Here is a 23546-nt window from a genome sequence, read left to right as displayed (position 1 = left end):
ATACCTCTCCACCTGCCCCCCCATCCCCCAACCAAATGTGTATACTTTACCCCACAAGGCATAGCAAGAAAAATTTACAACTTTACTGTAATCATTCTAACCCAATTTCCATGCTGCCTAGTGCAGGAGGTGGAGGTCTCAAGGGAGTATTAAAAAAATTTGGACCAACTAAGCAAATTAGTGTAGTTCTACTCACTTGTTTTCAGTAAGGATCCAAAACGTATGACCTATTGCAAAGCTACATTTCATTGCACTGCAAATTGTTTACTCAACAATGGTAACATTTTTCATACAAGCTGAAGCAAACATCGAAGATTACTCTGCCCATTACAATTCATGGAACATTTACATATCCACGACAAATTATTCAATTGGGACACTATCTTACATTCTATTTTGAAGCTGGTTTCTCAAAAAGGTTCTTTAATTAACTGTATCAAGCAGTAGCACCAGACCTTTAAGTTAACTGATCATATTTCTACACCCAAGTTGCCAAATCAATGGGTCAGATCAGGTAGACAGTCAACATGGTTAAAAAAAAAGCTTTAGGTTAAAAGCCTGTTTGTCAATTATTGTGGGCTAAAGGCCTGCTCGGGTCTGCAATAGAAACTTGACCAGAGTCCTTTGATTTTTTCCCACACCTGACCACTGGAATGAAGTTGATTATATTAAAGAGGTTGGATGGAATCGCTCACTGCAGACTAGTGCGGAGTCCGGATGCACGTTTCCTGCCTTGACATGTTGGCTGTTCAAATCTGGAAGCTTTTCCCTCCCTGACCAAAAGGCAACACTGTGTCCGACTCAACCCGAGCCCAAATGCCGGACCCGGAAGACAGCCCGACCCGAACCTGACAAATGTCGTCGGGTCTGGTCGGGTTCGGGTAGCCATGCTCTATTGTGGGCCATTCACACCACACATATACAATGATGGGTCTGCAGTATTTCTTTAAAAGCTTGCATGTGTAACATACAAAGCAATTTACCAACCAATAAAACCACCATCCACATAGGAGAACCATGTGCCAAACTTACTTCCTCCCCTTCACCTATCAGCGACTAGTACTGAAACTTGAACTGCAGCACGATCACATTTAGCAACTACCACTTCCATTTATTCCTTCTCTCCTAAAAACAGCAACTCAGGCTGGTACCAGCTGTATAAATGTTTAAGTGAGTTCATGAGCTATGTACTGTTTGGGTTGGAGGAGAAAGATTAAGAGGGAGAGAAAGAGGAGGAAGAGAAGAGGGTGGGAAAGAGATGGAGGGGTTTGAGGGGTGGGGGGAAAGAAATTAAGCAGCCTAATTATGTTCTCACCTTGTATATATACATACAGCTGGGACTTCAAGTAGGTTGAGACTGATATACGGGCAATTTCTGCTGTCTGCTAAATTTGGTCAACAGCACAGACCTGCGACCAAGGCCTTTTTGGCACACAGTGTTCACTCAGTCATCAAGGGGTTGAGTGTACCATTGCAGGTGCAACAACTTAGTTATATAGCTCATTTAACATAGTAAAATGTCCCAAGGCACTTCACAGACAAAATCTGACACTAAGCCACACAAGGAAATATTAGGACAGCTAACTGAAAGTTTGGTCAGAGGTAGCTTTTAAGAAGCATCTTAAAAAGGAGAAAGCAGAGATTTCGGTAGTGTTTATTATCTTGGACTCATTTCAGGTGAAAATTAACATAAAATCTAAGTAATTATAATACTAAGGGTGCAAAAATATTGATAACCCCTCTAACAATTCACAAAGGTGAATTGATGAACACTGATCCTAAATTGACTGACACTGTCTATAGGAAGTCTGTTGCTTTAGATTTTATTAGTTTTGTTTCAACCCTTGCAACCTTTCTCCAGAAGGTGAATTACAACACAATTAGTTTGTAACTGGGGATTAAAGAACCATATTGTACTATTTATTTATAGTTTTCCCAGGTACAGGCCTCAAAACCCATCAAATCAGAGTAGCCACAAGTAATTCAGTCAGCACTCAATTTAATGCCAACATTCTTCTGCAGTATCTAGGTAAAACGCTGGATTAATTTTGCCAAAACAATTAACTTTCAAACTATTCTGAACCAGTCTATTGGCATAAAAAAAAAGAAATGCTGGAAATACTCAGTAGGTCTGACAGCATTTGTGGAGAGAGGAGAGTTAATGTTTCAGGTCAGTGACCCTTCTTCAGAACTGGCAAATATTAGAAATGTGAAAGTTTATAAGCAAGTAAAGCAGGGGTGGGGCAAGAGATAACAAAGGTGGTGTAGATAGGACAAGGTCACAGAATAGCTGACCAGAAAGTCATGGAGCAAAGGCAAACAATATGTTAACAGCGTGTTGCAAGACAAAGCATTAGTACAGATAGGGTGTTAACAGACTGAAAATTGAACAGCCTCAAGTATAAACATGAAAAAAAAAGAGTGGGTAAGCAAACTGAACAAACCAAGATGAACTAAAACAAACAAAAAACTAAAAATAAAAGTAAAATGGGGGGCCTCGTCATGCTCTGAAATGATCAAACTCAATGTTCAGTTGGGCAGGCTGTAGTGCGCCTAATCGGTAAATGAGATGCTGTTCCTCGAGCTTGCATTGATGTTCACTGGAACACTGCAGCAATTCCAGGACAGAGATGTGAGCATGAGAGCAGTCTATTGGCATATTCAGTTCTGTGCATTTTGAAAATTAGTTTTTATTGCAAGTTCCTCCGGATCCAATTATGTGGCAAAATTCAATAGTCCAGATCTTAATGATCATCAATCCTTCAATACTTGAAAGAACTAGCCAAATATCATGAGACTTTTCAGGCTAAATACAACTTCGCACCTGACATTCAACCAGTTTCTCTTCCCCTCTCCCAAAAAACTGTCAATTCATACTTGGTAAAGCCCTACAGGCAAACATGGAATGTTCAACCTGTGAGGTTCAGTTAAAAAGATTTAATATATCAGTTGGGAAATTATGAACTGTTCCATTTAAAACTGGCTTGAGCTTGAGCAAAATAGAAGCATGAGCAAAATGCAGCCAAAAATCTTTTTCTATGAGCTTTTAAAGCTAACAACTCAAAATTCTAAGTAACACTAGCTCACTGAAGTCATGTCCAATGACCTCTCTGGGATTAATACAACATTGATAACAAATGCATATATTAGTTTTAATTAATGTAGAAATTCAATGTACAAATCCAATGATGAAAAATCCTCAATGTGCTGCCACTAACTCATACTTTAGCAACTATATCACAAAAGGATCATCTTCAAAAAACTACTTCATAGACCTTAAAAATGTACTGCATTAACCAGAAGTGACCTATATAAATTGGGCGAGCACTATTGCAAATAGTTGCTTTTGAAAAAAATCAAAATATTGTATTCTTAAAGCTTAAAAAGAAATTTCCACAAGCTATTGGATACTGTTTGAGATAAAGTTTGATGCAAAATTACAAAGAGGAGCACTAAGAGAAATGGGGAGAATCTGGACTCCAACTCAGATTTGAAAAAGAGAGCTGGCCAAAACCAAACTGACTGGAGGATGCCTTGTTTAGACTCGCATGAAGGTAGAATACAATACTGAGCCCAACTTTAAAACCAAAACAATTAAACCTGCCAAAATGGAGTTATACTTGAATAAAGCAATTTTAAGCTGTACGCTAGTGGGAACGTCAAGTTTGTGACTAGTGCTCAATATGTTACAATAAAGTACTACATACTAAAAGCACCTAGACCTGGGTGCAACTTTTTCCCTGATGTACTAATACACTAAATAAGACAAACATTTGGGTATTGTCTCCTGACAAGCAGAACATGCAGTGCTTACCAGGTAGATTCTCCAGTGTTCTCTGTCCCTTTTAGAATGGGAGAATGCGCTCATTGCACATGGAATGAAAACTTCCTATTTATGCATCAGGATTGAATTAACAAGGAAGCAATATACTCACTATATCTGGCTTGCATCTCACTATGATTTATTAGATTGCCCCATTTAGCCTAACACACTCAGTTGACAAGGATGGAGAATCAATCTTTATGCTGAACAGTGGAGAGGTTAATCTCCACCTTTTTTTCCCCTGTAGAAACGTGCATCTTGAGTATAGTTTTTGCTATCGTTTATAAGAGATAGGCCATCAAGGAAAGCCCAGCCAAGACCAATTCATCATTGGGTTTTGAAAAGAGGTCCCTGCTGAATGTTATTTTTAACACTTCACAAAACTGCAACTAAAAAAAAACATTCAAAACTTGAATCTTTTAGATTGTCGACTTTTTTAAAAAAATTCGTTTGTGGGCTTCGCTGGCTAGGCCAACATTTATTTCCCATCCCAAATTGCCCTTGAACTGAGTGGCTTGCTAAGCCATTTCAGAAGGCATTTTAAGAGTCAACCACATTGCTGTGGGTCTGGTGTCACATGTGGCCAGACCAAGTAAGGACGGCAGATTTCCTTCCCGAAAAGACATTAGTGAACCAGATGGGTTTTTACAACAATCAACAATGATTTCATGGTCACCATTAGACTGGATTTAATTCCAGATTTATTAATTGAATTCAAATTCCACCATCTGCCGTGGTGGCATTCCAACCATGTCCCCAGAGCATTAGCCTAGGCTTTGGATTACTAGTCCAGTGACATTACCACTATGCTACAGCCTCCCCAATATTTACACATTGTAAATAAAATTATTAAGCATTTTGAACAATAGTACAAGTTGCATCCTCATCAGATTTCAAAGTATGCAACTCAACTTATGAGCTTTAGCAGCTGTTTATACAATGAGACCAAAGGTATAAAAAAGGCTACAAGCTTTTTTGGAATCTAATATTCAGCAGCCATTAGCCAGCAGTGGAAAATCTTAGTTTTTGCCCAAAGTCTGAGACTTAGCTGGAATTCAAGCTAAGTAAATTTCCAACGGGCAGTCACATGTTCAAGTATTTACCTGCACCACACACTGGTATCCAGCAGAACCTGGAAGTTCTCATCACAGCCACCATCTTTACAGTTGAAACTGCTCTAAAACACTTAAATGTTTTGTTCAGCCTCTGTTCTTAGTAGTCTGTACTGCTCCAGCGAGAGCAATGGGAATAATGTGTCAAATGAGGCTAAGCACATTTCAACTCTAGCATTAGAAATGAGAGCCACAGGTTATAGTTTTTTTTTTTTTAAAAGTATATAAAGTCAAATTAAACTGAACAAGGGCTATATTTTTAGACAGTCAGGGAAAGAAGTGTGGGGCAGGAGTTTGAAACTCTATAACCATTACTATACACCAGTATTAATCCACTTTTAGAATAGCATAACTCTGTTACAAATAAAAGGAAAATACCACAGATGCTGGAAATCTGAACTAAAAACAGGAAATGCTGGAAATACTCAGCAGGTCTGGCAACATCTGTGGAGAGACAGAAGCAGAGTTAACGTTTCAAGTCAGTGACCCCTTCATCAGAATTAAAAATGCCAGTCCTCAGACTTTTTTAAAAAAAAAGCATAATCACTGTAGTCAATAAATGGACAAAAACCCCAAAAGTTCAAATGTCAAATGTTGACTAAATGGAAATCTGCCAAGACAGTAATGTGCATTTGGCTAATAGGTCAATGCTTTAATTGGGCCAGACTTATTTTACTCGCCTATTGTGTTTCCTACGTTACCGTTACAACAGTACTGCTCGATTGGCTGCGAAGTGCTTAGGATGTCCTGAGGTAGTAAAAGGCACTGTAGAAATGCCAAGTCCATCTTTGTTTCAGTCCAGAAAAAAAAAAGAGGAAAGTATTGGATAACTGCAATGTTAGATTTATGACTGGATACAAGTTACCTTTACTGACTGAAGTCCTGTAGATTAGCAAATAATTGCACATCAATATTTTGACTCATCAGTTACAAAAATCAGGACTGAAAAGTATAATATAATGAAATTAGGATCTCTGTGTTCAATTCAAGGAATTATTATAATTTCTATTCTTTGGGTTTCCAGCTTATGTTGCAACTCTATTCAAATCTCATTAAGGCATTTCAAATGAATACTGCTGGACTAAAAATTATATAACACTAAAGCCTCTTTTTAAAAAACAAACCTTCATTAGAAAAGTTACTTCTCATCTCAGAGGGTTTGACGTAATTGGTGTTCTCAAATAGAATACTTCAAAAGGTAGACAGTTTATCACTACAGCTTTAATCATTCGTCTTCCACAATGTTAGCAGTGGCTTTCCCATTTTCCATCATCTCTTCGATGCATCCTACTAGGATTTACCAACTCAAGTCATCCACAACCTAACTATTCATTAACCAAATTTTCTTGAAATTGGACCACTGAATAATTTGGGAAGTTTTGGCAATGTGTGAAATTTATATGCCACATTAAATCTCAGCTTACTGAACACCCTTCCAGACAATATAGTGAAGCAAGTTCATGGAGCATGGAAAACCATTACTGATGCATTCCTATGATGCATGAAACATTGGTCTTTTTACAATAAGTTTGTGACGAGAAATACAGCAACAGCAACCCCCTGTACAATAAATTTACATAGCACCACTTAATTAGTAGGTAAAAACATTGACAAGAAAATAAGACTTTACTTTGTTACAGAAGGGATGTCTAATGGCATTGAGCATGCACACCTATCATGCTGTGCCAGCTGGGTAGAATGCGAGGGTATGCCAATTCTAATATTTGGAGACTTCAAGATATTAAATGGGACACTGTTCAATTGGCAGAAAAGGTGGCTCTACAATAGGAACCAAATCAGATGAAGCAAATCTGTACCAATCTTATGGATTCTGAAAAGGCTGCTTCAAATGAAAGTACAAATCAAAGCAGAATAGCAGATTGGTGTTCTCAACTCAGAAGAACAACGATGTATGATCAAAGCAAAGTTCATAAAAGGGAATGCCTGTAGAAAGATGTCATTTATGTCACCAGGCAGTTAAAGGGCATCAGACCAGAAATACAAGTGAAAAATAGCTGGTAGTCCAGTGTGCTTCGAATGTGACTTATTTGATGTATTTTTACAGTTTCCCATTATACAATAGCTGAAAGGCTGCGTTTGCTGACAACACTATCACTAGATGGAGCTGCAGTGGCACATGCGCAAATGCAGCCTGTGCCACTAAAACGTCAGAGTCTGCGACGTCAGGCAGCTACCAGGACTAAAGATGGTGCTGCTCAAATAATCACACAAAGCAACCTAAACGCACAGCAGCACACAATGGACGGAGGGAGGGAGCACGCGAGTGGGCTGGGGAGGGAGCGAGTGAGTGAGTGGGCTGGTGGGTGGCTGGGAGGAGAGCGCACCCGCCACCAAGGTTTTCGGTTGCGCTTTCCCCGCTCCCGCTATCTGCCCGCGTTACGCGATCACGTCATCTGTGTATGCGCCAACCTGTCCTGGCAATGCAGAACGCAGCGCATGCAGAGAGAGTAGGAGCCAATCTGCGCCTGTGCACAAATTGTTAAATCCTTTAAAAACTCAGCAGTTCAGCACCGCATCTAAGTAGTTATGAATTTTTTTTTAAAGTTTAACTTTTGTGAAAAAATGTGATCTGTGCGCTATACTGGGCAACAGCCACTTACAAAAGAACAAAACACTGTAGATGCCGGAAATGAGATAAAAACAAAATGAAGAAAATACTCAGCTGGTTAGGCAGCATCTATGGAGATGATGATCTGAAAAAGTTGAGATTTAATAGGTTTTAAGTACAGAATCAGTGGGCGGGGGGGGGGGCGGGTGGAAGAACAAAAGGGAAGGTCTGTGACAGAACAGAAGACAGGAGTGATTCAATGGCAAAAGGGATGATGGTGCAAGACAAAGAAAGACAGTAATGGAACAAGAAACGAGAAAAAAAAATGGTTTCTAGGAAGTGTAAATGAGAATAGTAGAACTATTGCCAACCACTGTCTGAAAAAATGGGGGCAGTAGTTACAACCTGAAAATTTTGAAGTCAATCTCAAGTCTGGAAGGTCGCAAAGGGTAGGTCTTTGATAGGGGTGGAAGGCAGTGACAAGTCCAGAGGCACTTCTTCAGTAGACAAGGGTAAAAGAAGATGCGCTTTTAAATGCTTTTTCTTAAAAAATGTCCTTTTAGAAATTACAAATAAAGCACCACTGAGTGCTAACAGTACTTTGGTTCATACACGAGCAAACACGTGAACTACTGTCACTTAATATCAGATCAGATTTAGTCTCGATTCTCTTCTCTACTTCAATTAGACAGCATCATTTATTTGCAATAGATCTAACTATGTTCGTGCAGTTATCTCTGGTTTTAAAATGAGTCTTAACTTGCATTCTGCACTTCATATAAATCCAATTTTAAGAAACTAATGTATCACAACGAAAGCTAATTACATGCAGAGTGATTGCAGCAGCCGGCAATCAGAAAGCAGCCGCTGCTTAATGATCATGCTTTTGCTGAACTGTTTCACAATGTCCCCCAATTTATTCAGCACTCACTAACTGCTCCAATTCACTTTACTCATTAGCATTGCACTCTTCCAACCTACTCAAGGAAACTGTCAAACTCTTATTAGAGTAACCACCAGCTCAAGCACAAATACTCTTGAGTTCTCCTTCTCAGAAGAATTTAAAGGCAAATGAGATTGCCAACCACCGCCCCTCCCCCTACCCCACCACCAGCCTTCTCTTATTCTTCAGCTTACTCCAACCCCACCTGGCTTAACAAGGGTTTGGTTTAGTAAGACTGCCAAATTTGGCCATCAGTAGCCAGACATTACAAAATAAGAGTCCCTTCCTGAAGGGCATTCTCTATCAATTTTTAGATACAATCAGTGCCAGCTTGGGCTTTTTTCAGTATCCAATGTCAATGCTTTGGCTCCTTTACTCAGTCGGAGTATCAGCAGGAAACTGAATGCAAAATCAGGAAGACATCTCTAGCGACTTCTCAATGAGCAAATTACACACTAAGATGGATGGAAAACTGATCCAATACACCTGCAGCAACATTTTAGGATTCACTTAAAAAAATTAGTTCACTCAAACTAAACATCCATGCATATCTGCCATCAACTAATATCAATATACAAACTGGCCGCTTGCAACTGTGATATTACGATCCCCGTGGAGAACAAACAAGAAGAACTGAATTTACCGAATGACCCTAATAAACAACAAATGGACAAGATTTCACTTTCATGATTTTTGATTTGAAGTAAAAATCAAGTAAAACATGAATTAACAGACAAATCACAATATCTCCAGCTCCTTTCTTCCAAGATGCATTCACCAATTCTCATCCAACAGCAGTTCCCCTTCAACCTGAACTTTATGGGTACGGCTTTCCCCAAAACAGTGCACTTCTCCAGAAAGCTCTGCTCACAGCAGTCTTGATGGCGTGAATCCACCAATAATCCCTTTAGTAACAGAAACAGCTATTGCAACTTGCACCTGCCTACTACCAGCTCCGGACCCAGCTTTCAATTTCTTCAGCTTGCCTGCACTCTACTCCTGTGATGAGGTTAAATGTCTGTCTTTTAATCTGGTTCCAACCAGTTTCCGTTTCCCCAGAAACCTGCAGTTTCCCCTTCAGTTAGGGTCTACCTAAAAAAAAGAAGCTTTGAATCCACAGTCAGAGGACCTAACAAAACATTCGACAAGTCATCTGTTCAGACCAACAACTGCACACACACTCCCCCCACTGGTCCCACATACGCCAGATCAAAAATATGGTATACCAAAAGGAGGCAAAAGTTGCCACAGAAGACTTCTTTAGTGTAGAAAACACTGAAATAAACCACATTGACAGATTTCTGGCATTAACTCTTCATCCAGCTGTACTCTAGTAGCAAGTTATTGTCTCTAAATCTCCATTTATTGCATACGGTCATCAAATTCTGAGAATCACTGGGACATCAGATACATCACCTGTCAACAGATCTGAAAGGCATAATAGCATCAACCACAGCAGGTGCAGCGCACAATAAAATAGAATATACAAAATGCAAAATATATTAGAGTGACACTGTCTTTGCCATAAATTTAAGTAACCATAAATTCAATTTGATGCAGTCACCAGCCAAGCCCTTTAGCTTAAGGCCAATCTGTCAAACTCCAGTTGATTAAAATAAGCAGAGTTAATCCACAACAATATTCACAGATTTATAACTTGTCAAACTTATACAAATAAATGTTTAGGACATTGATTTGTACAGAATTTGCGTTAGCATTTATGATCTCTTGCTCATTTACCTCAAAGTTAGTATAGATGAGGAGACAAAATAATATAATCAATTTATTTAGGAGCTTCTGTCAGTCAATGAAGAAAAGCTTTTAATCAAATTTCTGTTATTCGTTCCTGGAGAATGCTTTGAATTAAAATTTAAGCTTAGATTGTTCAATAATACAATTTTACTCTGATTTATAAATGTTGAGATCACTACAAAAACCCTCTTTATAGAAGGTAGTTAGAATACTGCATTACCACAAAATAAAAATTTGAAGTAATTACGAAGTGCAGTCCAGAAAATGCAAATTTTCACTCAGTTTCCTGTCTCCATTCATTCCAATGGAACGAACTAAAGCTAATGTTACACAAATAAAAAAGCATTACAGAATTTAAGTTACTTAAGCCATCAGCATTTCAACAAGAATTTGAAGGACTAAAAACATTTATTGCAACTTTCAACTACAACCCTTCCCACCCTACAACCATGACGTTAATTTCACCCCCCACCCCCACCCACACCCACACCAACGTTATGCCTCGAATCCCCCGACAGGAATCCGAAGGCGTGGGAGTGCTGGCCAATAGGCCGAAGATAGCAGCAGGACATCAGACAGCGGCATGAGCTTAATTAAAACAATCATTTTAATTTATTTAAATATTAAAGTCTACTAAATATTATTGCAGGTATGGTCTTCACAAAAAATTTCAATCTCATGGGATGATAGCAATTCTCTCCTTGTATGTGAAGGTTGAATGATAAGCATTTGCTGCTATTCAATCGAAGGGTAGAAAATGTTGGCCATTTACATGTTGGTTTAATGTAAAATCCAGCAAATGAAACTATAATACATGCCACAGTCACAAAACCATTTGCATTAACCACTGAAATATGTTTTACTATTTAGAGGGCATAAGGACTCTAATAAAATATTGATTTCAACTGACATTATACTCCATCAACAGTCTGCAACCTTGAGAATCCTTTTCAAAGTTAACCAACTACCAGATAAATGAATACCCCGTCATCACTTAAAAATGGTGTGCGTATAAACTTGCTGAAAGAATCCTGACAAAAATCAGTGAACATGTTGCAGGACAGACTCATGACTGCCATTAAGCTTTAATGTTCAGCTCAACAGAAACAGGCCATTGTAGGGTTCCAATACAATGCAAGACAAAACAAAACAAAAAGGAAGCTCATGAATGGAGTAGCTTAATTGCACTGAAAAATTCAATAGACCATTTCATGCTGGAGAATAGATAGGTATTTTACTCACAATGTTACATGAATATTAATGCAAGCCTACCTAACTTAAGGGAAAAAGTCAGATAGCACATTAACTCAAGTTTCTTCATGCATATTAAATAACTCCCATTAGAAATCTGATCTAATGAATCACTACCATAATGAAAAGTTAACTTACATTAACCAGTGTCAATAGCTTTCAAGTATTAGACAAAGCTTTAGCTAACCACTTCCTTTTCAAAAGATACAGTTTTGAGTACTCATTGTTGTGATTTTGTGGGTGGAAGAAATGTTATCAGCTATGACACTTTTGTATAAAAAGGGCCAATACATAGAGCAATAAACAGTGGGAAGCAAACTGGTGCTGCAGCTTCCTTTGCTGAATGCATTGAAAGGACAGTAGGGCTTAAACCACCCAAGTTCAGTTTCCCATTTATAATTAAGAGAGTAACTTCGGGTTGAAGAGGAAAGGTTAATTGCTAGAGAGAGAGAGAGATCAGGTAGCTGGATTTTGCAAACCTTTGCAGTGATTTCCTCAGCACAAAGATAGATGCAGTCCTCCAATGATCCCACTCTTCCACCCCTGCCTTCAAGGCTGCCACCAGATTAAGCAGCAACAACCCTTTTGAATGACCTAATGTTCACTTCTCCTACAGGTGTTTGCTTCCCTAAACCCATGGAAAGTAAGATGTTCGGGTTGAAATTTTACCCATTTTTGAAGTCTACAAATTATTTTCCAATATATATATATTTAAAATATTTATTTTGCATTATTCTTGAATCTTGTGTACTAGATACCATAGGTGCAAGACCAAAATTCAGGGACCCTCTATTTACCTGCCAATTTTTAATCATACACAAGAGCCACCTCCATTCTTGTGGACAAATAAGGTTTCTTTTCCCTTGAAGTCAGCCTGTACTGCCAAGTAAGTGGAGTAAATATATTTAAATATTCAGATCTATAACACTGGAAAGAATATCACAATGAAAATATTTTGTTCTTTCGTGCACTGGCCATATTATTGGCTGTTGCACTGGTTCAAAGCCAAGATAGATATTACACAGCTCATTCTTTAATCCCATTTTCACATTTCAAAACTGGGAAATTGTTGTTCACAATCTCTAAAGAGCAGAGAGGTATTTTGCAGAATAGAAAACATGCATCCCTCGCATAAATAATGCAGTTGTGCACAGAAAAGAAAACTGCAACTCAGGAATGAGGTTAAAAGGAGGATCACAGATTCTACTGGCTCTAAAAGGAGAATGAACCATGGAGCCAAGAGTTAAGTATGGCCCTGTCAGATGGCACAGCACACAAGATATTGGGCTGCATTTTAGTGGCCCCCCCGACATCGGGGTTCATGGGGGCCCAGAAAATGGCTCCAGGAGAGGACCGCCATGGGCCTCGATGTGGGGAAGGCCTGCCCCATAATGCCGGTGGCGGCGAAGCCTTGTGGCAGCACCTCCCCACCAGGGGCATCACACTTTGAATATATTAATGTATTTAAACTAATTAAATACTTACCCGCTCCCGCCATCAGGGATCAGAGGCGGAACACTGGTTGGGAGGGGGAGTAGATAAGTTTTCAGGGTGGGGGGGAGGGGGGGGAGAAGAGCGGGATTAAATGTTTGATTGGTCTAGGCAGGAAGGGGTAAGATTCATGGTGGCAGCTCACCATTACCTTCAAAGGCAATTGGGGATGGGCAATAAAATGCTGGCCTAGCCAGCGACATCCCATGAATGAATAAAAAAAAAACTTATCGGTGGAGGGGGGGGGGGGGGGGGGGGGTGGGGGGTGGTTGGAAGCACAAGGGATGGGAGGGGGTCAGGATAACTTTAATTTTTAACACTCATGTAACTTAAAATTTTAAATAAATGTAAGGCTGGAAGCTCTTTAAAAATGGCACGATGCCTGCACAGAGGCACCGGACACAGTTGGTGGAATGCCCGCCCCCTCCACGTCATTGGTGGGGTGGGGTGGGGGCGGTCGCCCCGGCCATGTAATGAGCCGTTGCGTTTAATATCGCGGCGGCTCCGCGGAGTCAAACCATCTTCGAAGTCACTTGTAAAATGCAGCCCATGGTGTTGAGCAAAGTAGTAGAAAAATGAAATGGTGTTGGCAACAGCAAGTGATGCTCAGGATGGGGTACAAATTTTATGATTTGGGTGTTGGTGTGGGAAGAGTTTAGGGGACTGGGGAAGTGATGGATATGCGAAGGTCGTGAGTTTGGAGACAGCAGTGAGTGGTTGATGGAAGAAAATATTGAAAATTAGTCAAAAGGATGACTGTAGCAAACGGCTGAGGGTCAGTTAGTAACAGCAGTGCGTACCTTATACAAGATGCACTGCAGCAACTTGCCAAGCTTCCTTCAACAGCACCTTCCAAACCCACGAACCCTACCACCTAACAGGGCAAGGGACCACCACCACCTGCAAGCTTCCCAAGTCACACATCATCCTGCCTTGGGTCTGTATTGCCATTGCTTCACTGTCGCTGGGTCAAAAACCTGGAACTACCTTCCTAAAAGTACTGAGCGTACTTACACCACAGACTGCAGCCGTTCACCACCACTTTCAAGTGCAACAAACGCTGGCCTTGCCAGTGATGTTCACATTCCATGAAAGAAATATTAAAAAAAAGTTAGTACTTGGGGTAAATGAATAAAAGACAGAATTAGGGGAGAGAGAGTTAAGAGCTGAGCAACAAGGTGGTAAAAATATGTTGGAGTAGGCATGCAATTTTAAAGGAACAAGTTAATACTTGAGTGAAAAGGGATAGCAATGGGCATATTGGGCTAGATTTTCCAGAGGAGGCAGGGGAACCCCGCCACAGCCTTTAGTGCCCCCCGGGAGTGATCCTCCACTGTTTTGCTGCCTAAGTGTCACGTACCAGGACCCCTATCCCTTTAAAGACAGGGATCCTGCCTCCAAGAGCTGCCGGCCAATTACAGGGCTGACAGCTCAGCAGTACCACTGCTAGCATTGGCCACTGCCAGTCCTGCAGAGACCTAGGACCCAGCTAAGTGAGGCAGGGTCACTGGGGCCAGTCTGGAAGGCCTGGGTGAGAGGGATTGGGAAGGAGGGCATGAAGTCTGGCTGGAGAAGGGGGCAGCATAGAGTTGTAGGCTTTGCTGGTGGGGGTCCCCCGTGGGTCACAGATTGCCCAGGAAGGAGGATGACCCTCCCAAGGCCCACAGAGAGGGTGCTGCATTTACAAGCTGCCCTCCCTGTATGGCGGAGGCATCCCCCACCACTGGTTAGATCCTAGCGGTAGCAGTAAGCCACCCTTAGTAGGCATTAATAGGCCACTGAACAAGGCGGCTGTCGGCGGCCTATCCTGCCCCCTACAAAAAAACAGCTTGGCGATGGGCCTCCGCTCTATCTCCCGAACCACGCCACCGCAATTCATTGGGATCCCCTTGCCTCTGATCCCATCTTGGCTGGGGGTGGGGGGGGGGGGGGGGTGCAAGCCAATAAAATCCAGCCCATTAAGTTGATGAGTGAAAGGGAAGGGAACAGATAAGAATTAGAAAAAAAAAGATAGGTTAGCACTTGGTGTAGAGATTCTTTTGTCAGGCTAGATTAGAAATTCATGTTGAACAGAAAAACAATGTGATGCAATAAGCTTTGGAAATCTCCAGCTAAAGCAGAACTCACTCAACATTTTGTACAAACTGCCAACTGACTGGAGGAACATAGATTGTTAAAGCAACTGTACAAGAAATGATAATATAAGCAACATGGAAGTACTATTGCTTAGATCCAGTGCCAGAGCTTGAGGAAAACGGTCTCAAGACAATTACAGGGATCTAGACATGGAGGACTAAAGTCTACATCAGTAATTTTCACATTCCTATTTTTCTGCTTCTGGATTTACTAAATATGAGTTTATATTTGCGAAAGCAATCCAAGTCATTAGAAATAACTATTGCTGCCATTTTAGAAGCAATTTCACATGATTATTTAGCTTTGAAAACTTCAATGACTTGGTGAATGCACCATAGCAGAAGCGGCAGTTTTAGAAAATCCTACTTATGGTAATGTTTAAGATTCCATGTCAGCCGCTATCAAGTATTTTCTTTAAATAGTTACTCCAAAATATCAAATTATATTCTATACCCCTGTAAGGAAAGCTGATTTCATTAAATACTGTAAATATTAAGTTAAGAAAGTATGTAATAACCATTAGTAGCTTCAGCTAAAAACTTAGCAACTTACAGCAGGCACCAGTAGTTTCTTCACCTCTTCTACAGCTCTTCTTAACTTTAATTCTGCTCTGTCTTGTGTGTCTTCAACAGTTATTAGCACATGGAGCTCTTCATTCAGATGTTCCCAATTGGGTTTGCCTCGGTTCTGTTCTTCCTGTAAAGACAAGAAAACCTACATAGAATTACATAGAATCTACAGCAGAAACAGGCCATTTGGCCCAATAGGTCTATGCCGCTGTGCATGCTATACAGAGGCTCTCACCAAATGACCTCTTCATACCTTGCCCCAAATCTCTGTATCCCTTTCTGCCTTGTGTATGCATCAAGCCTCCCCATAGATACATCAATGCAATCTGCTTCAATCACCCGGGAGAAGTTCCCCATTTGCACCACTCTAAAGAAATTCCTCTTAATTCTCTTTCATTTGTTAGTGACTACCTTATTATATCCATAATATCATTAGTAGCATCCCCAATACCGAACATCTGTTCCTGCTGGGGGACTTTAATGCCAGGGTTGGGGCTGACCATGACTCATGGCCCTCCTGCCTTGGGCGCTATGGCATTGAAAGGATGAATGAGAGTGGACAGAGACTGCTTGAGTTGTGTATCTATTACAACCTCTGCATCACCAACTCATTCTTTCATACAAAACCCTGTCACCAGGTTTCTTGGAGGCACCCAAGATCACGTCGAGCCACCAGCTGGACCTCGTCACAAGGTGAGCCTCTAAACAGCGTTCAAATCACACGCAGCTTCCACAATGCGGACTGCGACATCGACCACTCCCTGGTGTGCAGCAAGGTTAGACTCAAACCAAAGAAGCTGCATCACTCCAAGCAGAAGGGCCGCCCGCAAATCAACACTAGTAGAATTTCTTATCCACAGCTGTTACATAAGTTTCTAAATTCACTTGAAAAAGCCCTTCAAAACACTTCTACAGGGAATTCAGAGACTAAGTGGGCCCACATCAGTGGCACCATCTATGAATCAGCAATGACCACCTATGGCAAACGTGTGAAGCAGAACGCAGATTGGTTTCAATCTCACTTTGAAGAGCTGGGACCTGTCATAGCCGCTAAGCGCACTGCACTGTTGAACTACAAGAAAGCTCCCAGCGAGTGAACATCTGAAGCACTTAAAGCAGCCAGAAGCACTGCACAAAACAGCCAGACGCTGCGCAAATGACTACTGGCAATACTTATTAGGTACTGGCCTCCGACACCGGAAACATTGGAGGAATGCATGATGGCATTGAGCGCGCTTTTGGGCCAACCATCAAGATCGCCCCCCCCCCCCTCAAGTCTAAATCGGGGGACACAATCACTGACCAACACAAGCAAATAGAACGCTGGGTGGAGCACTACCTAGAATTGTACTCCAGAGAAAATGTTGTCACTGAGACCGCCCTCAATGCAGCCCAGTCTCTGCCCATCATAGAGGAGGTGGACGAACAGCCAACAAAATCAGAACTCAGTGATGCCACTGATTCTCTATCCAGTGGAAAAGCTCCTGGGAAGGACGGCATTACCCCTGAAATAATCAAGAGTGCCAAGCCTGCTATACTTTCAGCACTACGAAATGTTTTGCCTGTGCTGGGACGAGGGAGCGGTACCACAGGACATGCGCGATGCCAATATCACCCCCCTCTATAAGAACAAGGGTGACCGCAGTGACTGCAATAACTACCGTGGAATCTCCCTGCTCAGCATAGTGGGCAAGTTTTCGCTCGAGTCGCTTTAAACAGGCTCCAGAAGCTGGCTGAGCGTGTCTACCGAGGCACTGTGTGGCTTTCGAGCACAGAGATCCACCATTGACATGCTGTTCTCCCTTCGCTAGCTACAGGAGAAATGCCGAGAACAACAGATGCCCCTCTACGTTGTTTTCATTGATCTCACCAAAGCCTTTGACCTCATCAGCAGACGTGGTCTCTTCAGACTACTAGAAAAGATCAGATGCCCACCAAAGCTACTAAATATCATCACCTCATTCCATGACAATATGAAAGGCACAATTCAACATAGCAGCGCCTCATCAGACCCCTTTCCTATCCTGAGTGGCGTGAAACAGGGCTGTGTTCTCGCACCTACACTGTTTGGGATCTTCTTCTCCCTGCTGCTCTCACATGCGTTCAAGTCTTCAGAAGAAGGAATTTTCCTCCACACAAGATCAGATGGCAGGTTGTTCAACCTTGCCCGTCTAAGAGCGAAAACCAAAGTATGGAAAGTCCTCATCAGGGAACTCCTCTTTGCTGAAGATGCTGCATTAACATCTCACACTGAAGAGTGCCTGCAGAGTCTCTGACAGGTTTGCGGCTGCCTGCAACCAATTTGGCCTAACCATCAGCCTCAAGAAAACGAACATCATGGGACAGGACATCAGAAATGCTCCATCAATATCGGCGACCACGCTCTGGAAGTGGTTCAAGAGTTCACCTACCTGGGCTCAACTATCACCAGTAACCTGTCCATAGATGCAGAAATCAACAAGCGCATGGGAAAGGCTGCCTCTGCTATGTCCAGACTGGCCAAGAGGGTGTGGGAAAATGGCGCAATAACACGGAACACAAAAGTCCGAGTGCATCAAGCCTGTGTCCTCAGTACCTTGCTCTGCAGCAGCGAGGCCTGGACAATGTATGTCAGCCAAGAGCGACGTCTCCACTCATTCCATCTTCGCTGCCTCCGGAGAATACTTGGCATCAGGTGGCAGGACTGTATCTCCAACACAGAAATCCTTGAAGCGGCCAACATCCCCAGCATATACACCCTACTGAGCCAGCGGCGCTTGAGATGGCTTGGCCATGTGAGCCGCATGGCAGATGGCAGGATCCCCCAAGGACACATTGTACAGCGAGCTCGCCACTGGTATCAGACCCACCGGCCGTCCATGTCTACGCTTTAAAGACGTCTGCAAACGCAACATGAAGTCCTGTGACATTGATCACAAGTCGTGGCAGTCAGTTGCCAGTGATCGCCAGAGCTGGCAGACAGCCATAAAGGCGGGGCTAAAGTGTGGTGAGTCGAAGAGACTTAGCAGTTGGCAGGAAAAAAGACACAAGCGCAAGGCGAGAGCCAACTGTGTAACAGCCCCAGCAACCAATTTTACCTGCAGCGCCTGTGGAAGAGCCTGTCACTCTAGAATTGGACTTTATAGCCACTCCAGGCGCTGCTTCACAAACCAATGACCACCTCCAGGCGCTTACCCATGGTCTCTCGAGACAAGGAGGACAAAGAAGACCGTATATTTATACCTACCTTGTTCTACATATCTACCCTATCAAACCCCTTCATAATTTTAAAGAGCTCTATTTTGAGAAAAGAGCCCAGCCGTAACAGAGTATAGATTTTTTCCAGAAGGCTGCTGAGGTACGGTAGTTTTGGGGGGTGGGGGAAAAAGTAGACAAGAGAAGGGAGGTTGAACGAAAACAAACATTTCATCATTCCAGCCCTTGCTTATGATGCATTGTGTTAGACATAAAACAGGCTATTAAAGCTAAATGTAAAACTTTATTGGAAACTAAACTGATGCAGGTTTTTCTACAGCAGAAGCTCTCAGTTGCAACAAACCAAACAGCTTGAGTTGATAGCATGTGATTTAATGCTTCCAGGCACGTGAATGAAGAGGCATCACCTTGACGGGCATGCCTTGTTTCTAGAAACAAAGTCAAGCTGAATGAACAAAAAAAAAAAATCAGATGATTCTGCATCCATCTGCCTGTATAAACTAAGGAAACAAAAATCACAGCAGAAACATTCAAGGCAAAAGACGACAACATTCATCTGGCACCATTAACAGTAACCGTGACAAAAAGAAACACCAAAACATTAAAGTTTTAACAAGGTAATCTCCTGCAATCCAACTGGTTTTGTAATTATTCCTAGCTGATCAACTTCAACATACACCTTGACATCACTGACCAAGAGAAAACTGGTGGAAATGTAAACAGTTAGCCCAAATGACTAGAAACTCCTGGGTTTGATCACTAAACCAAACGAATAACTAAAATCTTGCAATTTAAATTCACAATGCTTCTTTTTGTATTTGTCAGCAGCAAGCACAACAGTGAAATTACTGGGTAACAAGACAGTTAACCCTCAGTAATTAATGAATGTTATCATGGTAGGCCCCCACCTGCCAAGAATGAGGCACATTAATTTTGTCTTGAACATTGATTTTAAACTGTTACTGGAGTGAAGAAAGGACTTGTTAAACAGATCAGCCGTGGCTGGAAAATACATTTGCATATTAACAAATGGTGATGGGAAGGACAAAAGGAACATTCCCTGACACATTCAACCCACAATGGACCTTGACCACCAGGTATTGTGTGTAATGAGCATTCCAGGCCCTCCTAAAATGATACAAAACACAGAGCCAAGACATGGTCAGACCAGTTAGTCACATGACTAAGCTGCATGGCAACCTGGGGTTTTCTGAATGGTACAGTTTAAACTGAGAAAGTCTGTTTGCTCTTGGACTGAAGATCTCTCCTGTTGCTCTCATCTTTTTCTCAAGCCTCTGAATCCACTGAAGACATTTGAATCCCAAGAGAAAAGTCTCCTACAGCGAACAAGGTTCAAGAAGAATATTGGGCCCCAACGAAAAGCAAGATCTACCTACAATCAAGGACTCTGCAGTGAGCTCGAAAAACCGTAACAAAAGCTCTTCAGATATTGCCTCAAACTTTTCCACTTTTTCTGTCTTCTGTTCTTTTCTGTCTCTACCTGCGCGTGTATCGCGTATGCAAGCTTGCGTGGGTACGTGTATCCAATGGCGTCAACCGTATTAGAGTTTAAGTTTAATAAATTTCAACTTTTCTTCTTTAAACACTTAAGTAAGCCTTTTTGTGCTGGTTTCTTGGCCTTATAATTGGAAAGCAGTGAACAAAGATTCACCGAGGGAGAGCTAAAAACTGTGTTTAAAATTAAACCCTGTTACGGTAAGACCAGGTGAAGGCTGAGAGGGACCCCATGACACCTTTCTCACCTGGTCGTAACAATGTAAAAACATCCAGTTTGAAGTATCACATGAGGTTCACTTTCCAGGACTTTAATGTTGGTGCAATGACAAAGCTCCAAAATAATCATTGGAATAAACCTAACTTTGAAAATACCTGCCTTCATTTCACAACACTACAGTCAGCATGAATGTACTTGAAGACAACACGTAGGTGCATCTAACAGTTGAACTGAAACATTAACCATCCACAACATTCAACTCCCTTCAGGACATTAACTGAACAGATAGACCCCATGCACTAAAAAAAAAATTGATTATTTCTCATGACTGCCTAGAATTTCACTAGCATCGGAAACCATTAAATCATTTTTTTAAAATTATAAAACAATTTCCACGGATAAATCCAGAATTGTTTTGGCCTGTAAATCTGGAAAACTAATTTGACAAACACACCTGAAATTTCACTTTGAAAACACATTTATAAATTGGCAATAAAAGGTGACTTTCATGATTCTTAGCTATGAAGTTAAGTAAACTTACAAAAGCCTCAAAGGCTCAAGAAAATCTTGTGTGCTTATCTAGTGCCACATTTAGATTATAAATCAAATATTTACATATATTTTGAAGCAACTGTACTGTGTTTTTGCATGGCATTGAAGATTCTGCATTTGGAGCCACAGGGGTGAAAGAACTGAGCTAAGGAAGCACATATGTTAAAAGAACAGGAAATGGTGCGACTGGAAACCCACACAAGATACAGAACTGAGGCCATAGTTAGAAGTTCAATAAAAATATTTCTGACCTTCAACACTAACACTGCAGCTCGTGTTAAAATTTCAAAACTATTTCTGCAACTTACTTCTGATGTTGCTTTTCGTATATGTCTATGTACAGAAAAGTTAAAATTCCTCGTAATCCAATGAGGAGATGTGAAAGTTTGATGCAGTAAAATATACTTAAAGCTTCAGCATTAAGACAACTACACAAATGAGGAATTTTGTCACTATAGCTAGATACAAATTCTAGACTGAATTTTTTCAGATGTGTGTACATGAAGCAGTCAATATGATACAAGCATTCTGATACAAGTTTCTAGTCGACAGTAATAGCGCCTCATGTTTATAATTGTCCCAATCAATAAAGTAATTCTTCAGAAAATTATTGCACTAAACATTGAGGTATGTCTACTCAGGAACATACTGTTGTGAAAGTGCTTCTGTTTTCATTAAAAATATTTGAGAATTCATAGTCAAACTGAAGAAAGGTTGGACCAGTTTCTCCCCCCGACACCAAGAGGGTCATCAAGAACACTGAAAGAACTTGTCTGACAACATTTACTGATTGGCACATGACAAGTTAAAAATAGAACAGAAACCCTGGTAACTGCAGAAGATGTGTGCAGACAAGTGACAGGTCAGAAGATGGACTGTGTGTTTCAGTTTGACTTTTGAATTGCTTGGAGTTAGGAATGAATTGCTTAAAAAGGGGTTGGAGTTTTAATAAAACTTAAAGACCTGACCCCAGCTCAGCCCAGCCTGTTCCACCTCTTTAAAAAGCCAGAAGGGAAGAACTTCCAAGGAGAAGAGAATTCCCAAGGAATGAGACAAGACCACAATCCAGCTCAGATTTCCAGCACCTCTCTAAAAGACCCGGAAAAGTCCCGTGTCAGCTCATCTCGTCTCCTGTCTTTGAAGAAAAGCCTGTTAAATTAATTCTCAACACTGCTTGAAAAGAACTGTTCTAAAAGATCCCAGTGACCAGTCAACGTGTACTCATGTGTATGCCAGCTTTGAAATAACATATCTCATCTGCTGTTTTCTTCGAGAATGAGCAAGTATCCAGCTTGTTTTTTTTTTGTCTGTAGAAGAGCTCTAAACAAAAATCCCTTTTTTTTTCAGTTAACCTATATGTGTGCGTGTGTAGAGCTAAGGCAAAAAGGGAACGTTAAAATTTCAATCTGTGCGTTCAAGCTTTACTTCATTACTGGTTAAGACTTGTTTAATAATAAACGGATAATTTTGTTGTTCATTAAAGAAACCTAATTGGTGTGTTTTATTCTGGGAAAAATAGAGTATCTGATTGTTACGGTAAAAGGGAAAATTTTAATGTATGTTGCAGCCTGTGGAGAAGTAGAACCAGAACAGTACATTCCTCCCGCCTCGGTCGTAACAGTACTAAGACACCAACAATTCCTGGGGCGAGGAGGGGGGTGCAGGAGAAAGTGTTTTTAAACAGATGTAGAAACAGATGGCAATGCTAAAATAATTTAATCATGAAATAAGGGTGGGGTGCAGTTTCAAATGCACATCACGCCTTCATGTTCAGTATTCCATTCCTACAGTACATTTTTCAAAACTTAACTGCTTGTAGCAAAGCAGTTTTGATAGAGATAAGCGATCCCATAACCAACGGATAAGATCAAAACTTTGCAGTCATAAGAACATATGAAATAGGGGCAGGAGTAGGCCATTCAGCTCAAGCCTGCCCCGCCATTCAATAAGATCATGGCTGATCTGTCCCAGGCCTCAACTCCTCTTCCGTGCCTACTCCTCATAGGCCTCGACTCAGATTTCAAAAATCTATCTACCTCCTCAAATACATTTAGTGACCTAGCCTCCACAACTCTGAGGCAGAGAATTCCAGAGATTGAACACCCTTAGAGAAGAAATTCCATTGCATCTCAGTTTTAAATGTGTGCCCCCTTATTCTGTAACTATGCCCCCGGTTCAAGATTCCCCCACCAGTGCAAACATCTTCTCAACATCTACCCTGTCAAGCCCCCTTAAAATCTTATGTTTCTATAAGATCACCACCCATTCTTCTAAATGCCAATGAATAAAGGCCTAGCCTGTTTAGCCGTGCTTGATAAGACAACCCCTTCATCCCAGGAATTAGCCTAGTAAACCTTTTCTGAACTGCCTCCAATCCTTCTTTAAATATGGGGACCAAAATTATGCAGTACCCCAGGT

The 23546-nt window shown here is 41.2% G+C and overlaps 1 protein-coding gene across 9 annotated transcripts in view; it reads right to left on the bottom strand.

Annotated features, from left to right (window-relative positions):
* Positions 1 to 23546, bottom strand: part of LOC137347295 (KH domain-containing RNA-binding protein QKI-like) — a 121220-nt gene that overhangs the window by 25615 nt on the left and 72059 nt on the right. For 5 of the 9 annotated variants that reach the window (XM_068011683.1, XM_068011689.1, XM_068011686.1 and 2 more), the window contains exon 4: positions 15630 to 15791. In XM_068011683.1, the coding sequence (XP_067867784.1) occupies positions 15630 to 15791 (162 nt within the window). The remainder of the gene's footprint in view (positions 1 to 15629; positions 15792 to 23546) is intronic. The other 4 variants (XM_068011688.1, XM_068011685.1, XM_068011691.1 and 1 more) reach the window with 1 other exon arrangement.

Source organism: Heterodontus francisci, chromosome 31 (genome assembly GCF_036365525.1).
Source record: "Heterodontus francisci isolate sHetFra1 chromosome 31, sHetFra1.hap1, whole genome shotgun sequence".
Classification (NCBI taxonomy): Eukaryota; Metazoa; Chordata; class Chondrichthyes; order Heterodontiformes; family Heterodontidae; genus Heterodontus; species Heterodontus francisci.
The sequence above is the reverse complement of the archived record's forward strand: the minus strand, read 5'-3'. Positions and strand labels throughout refer to the sequence as shown.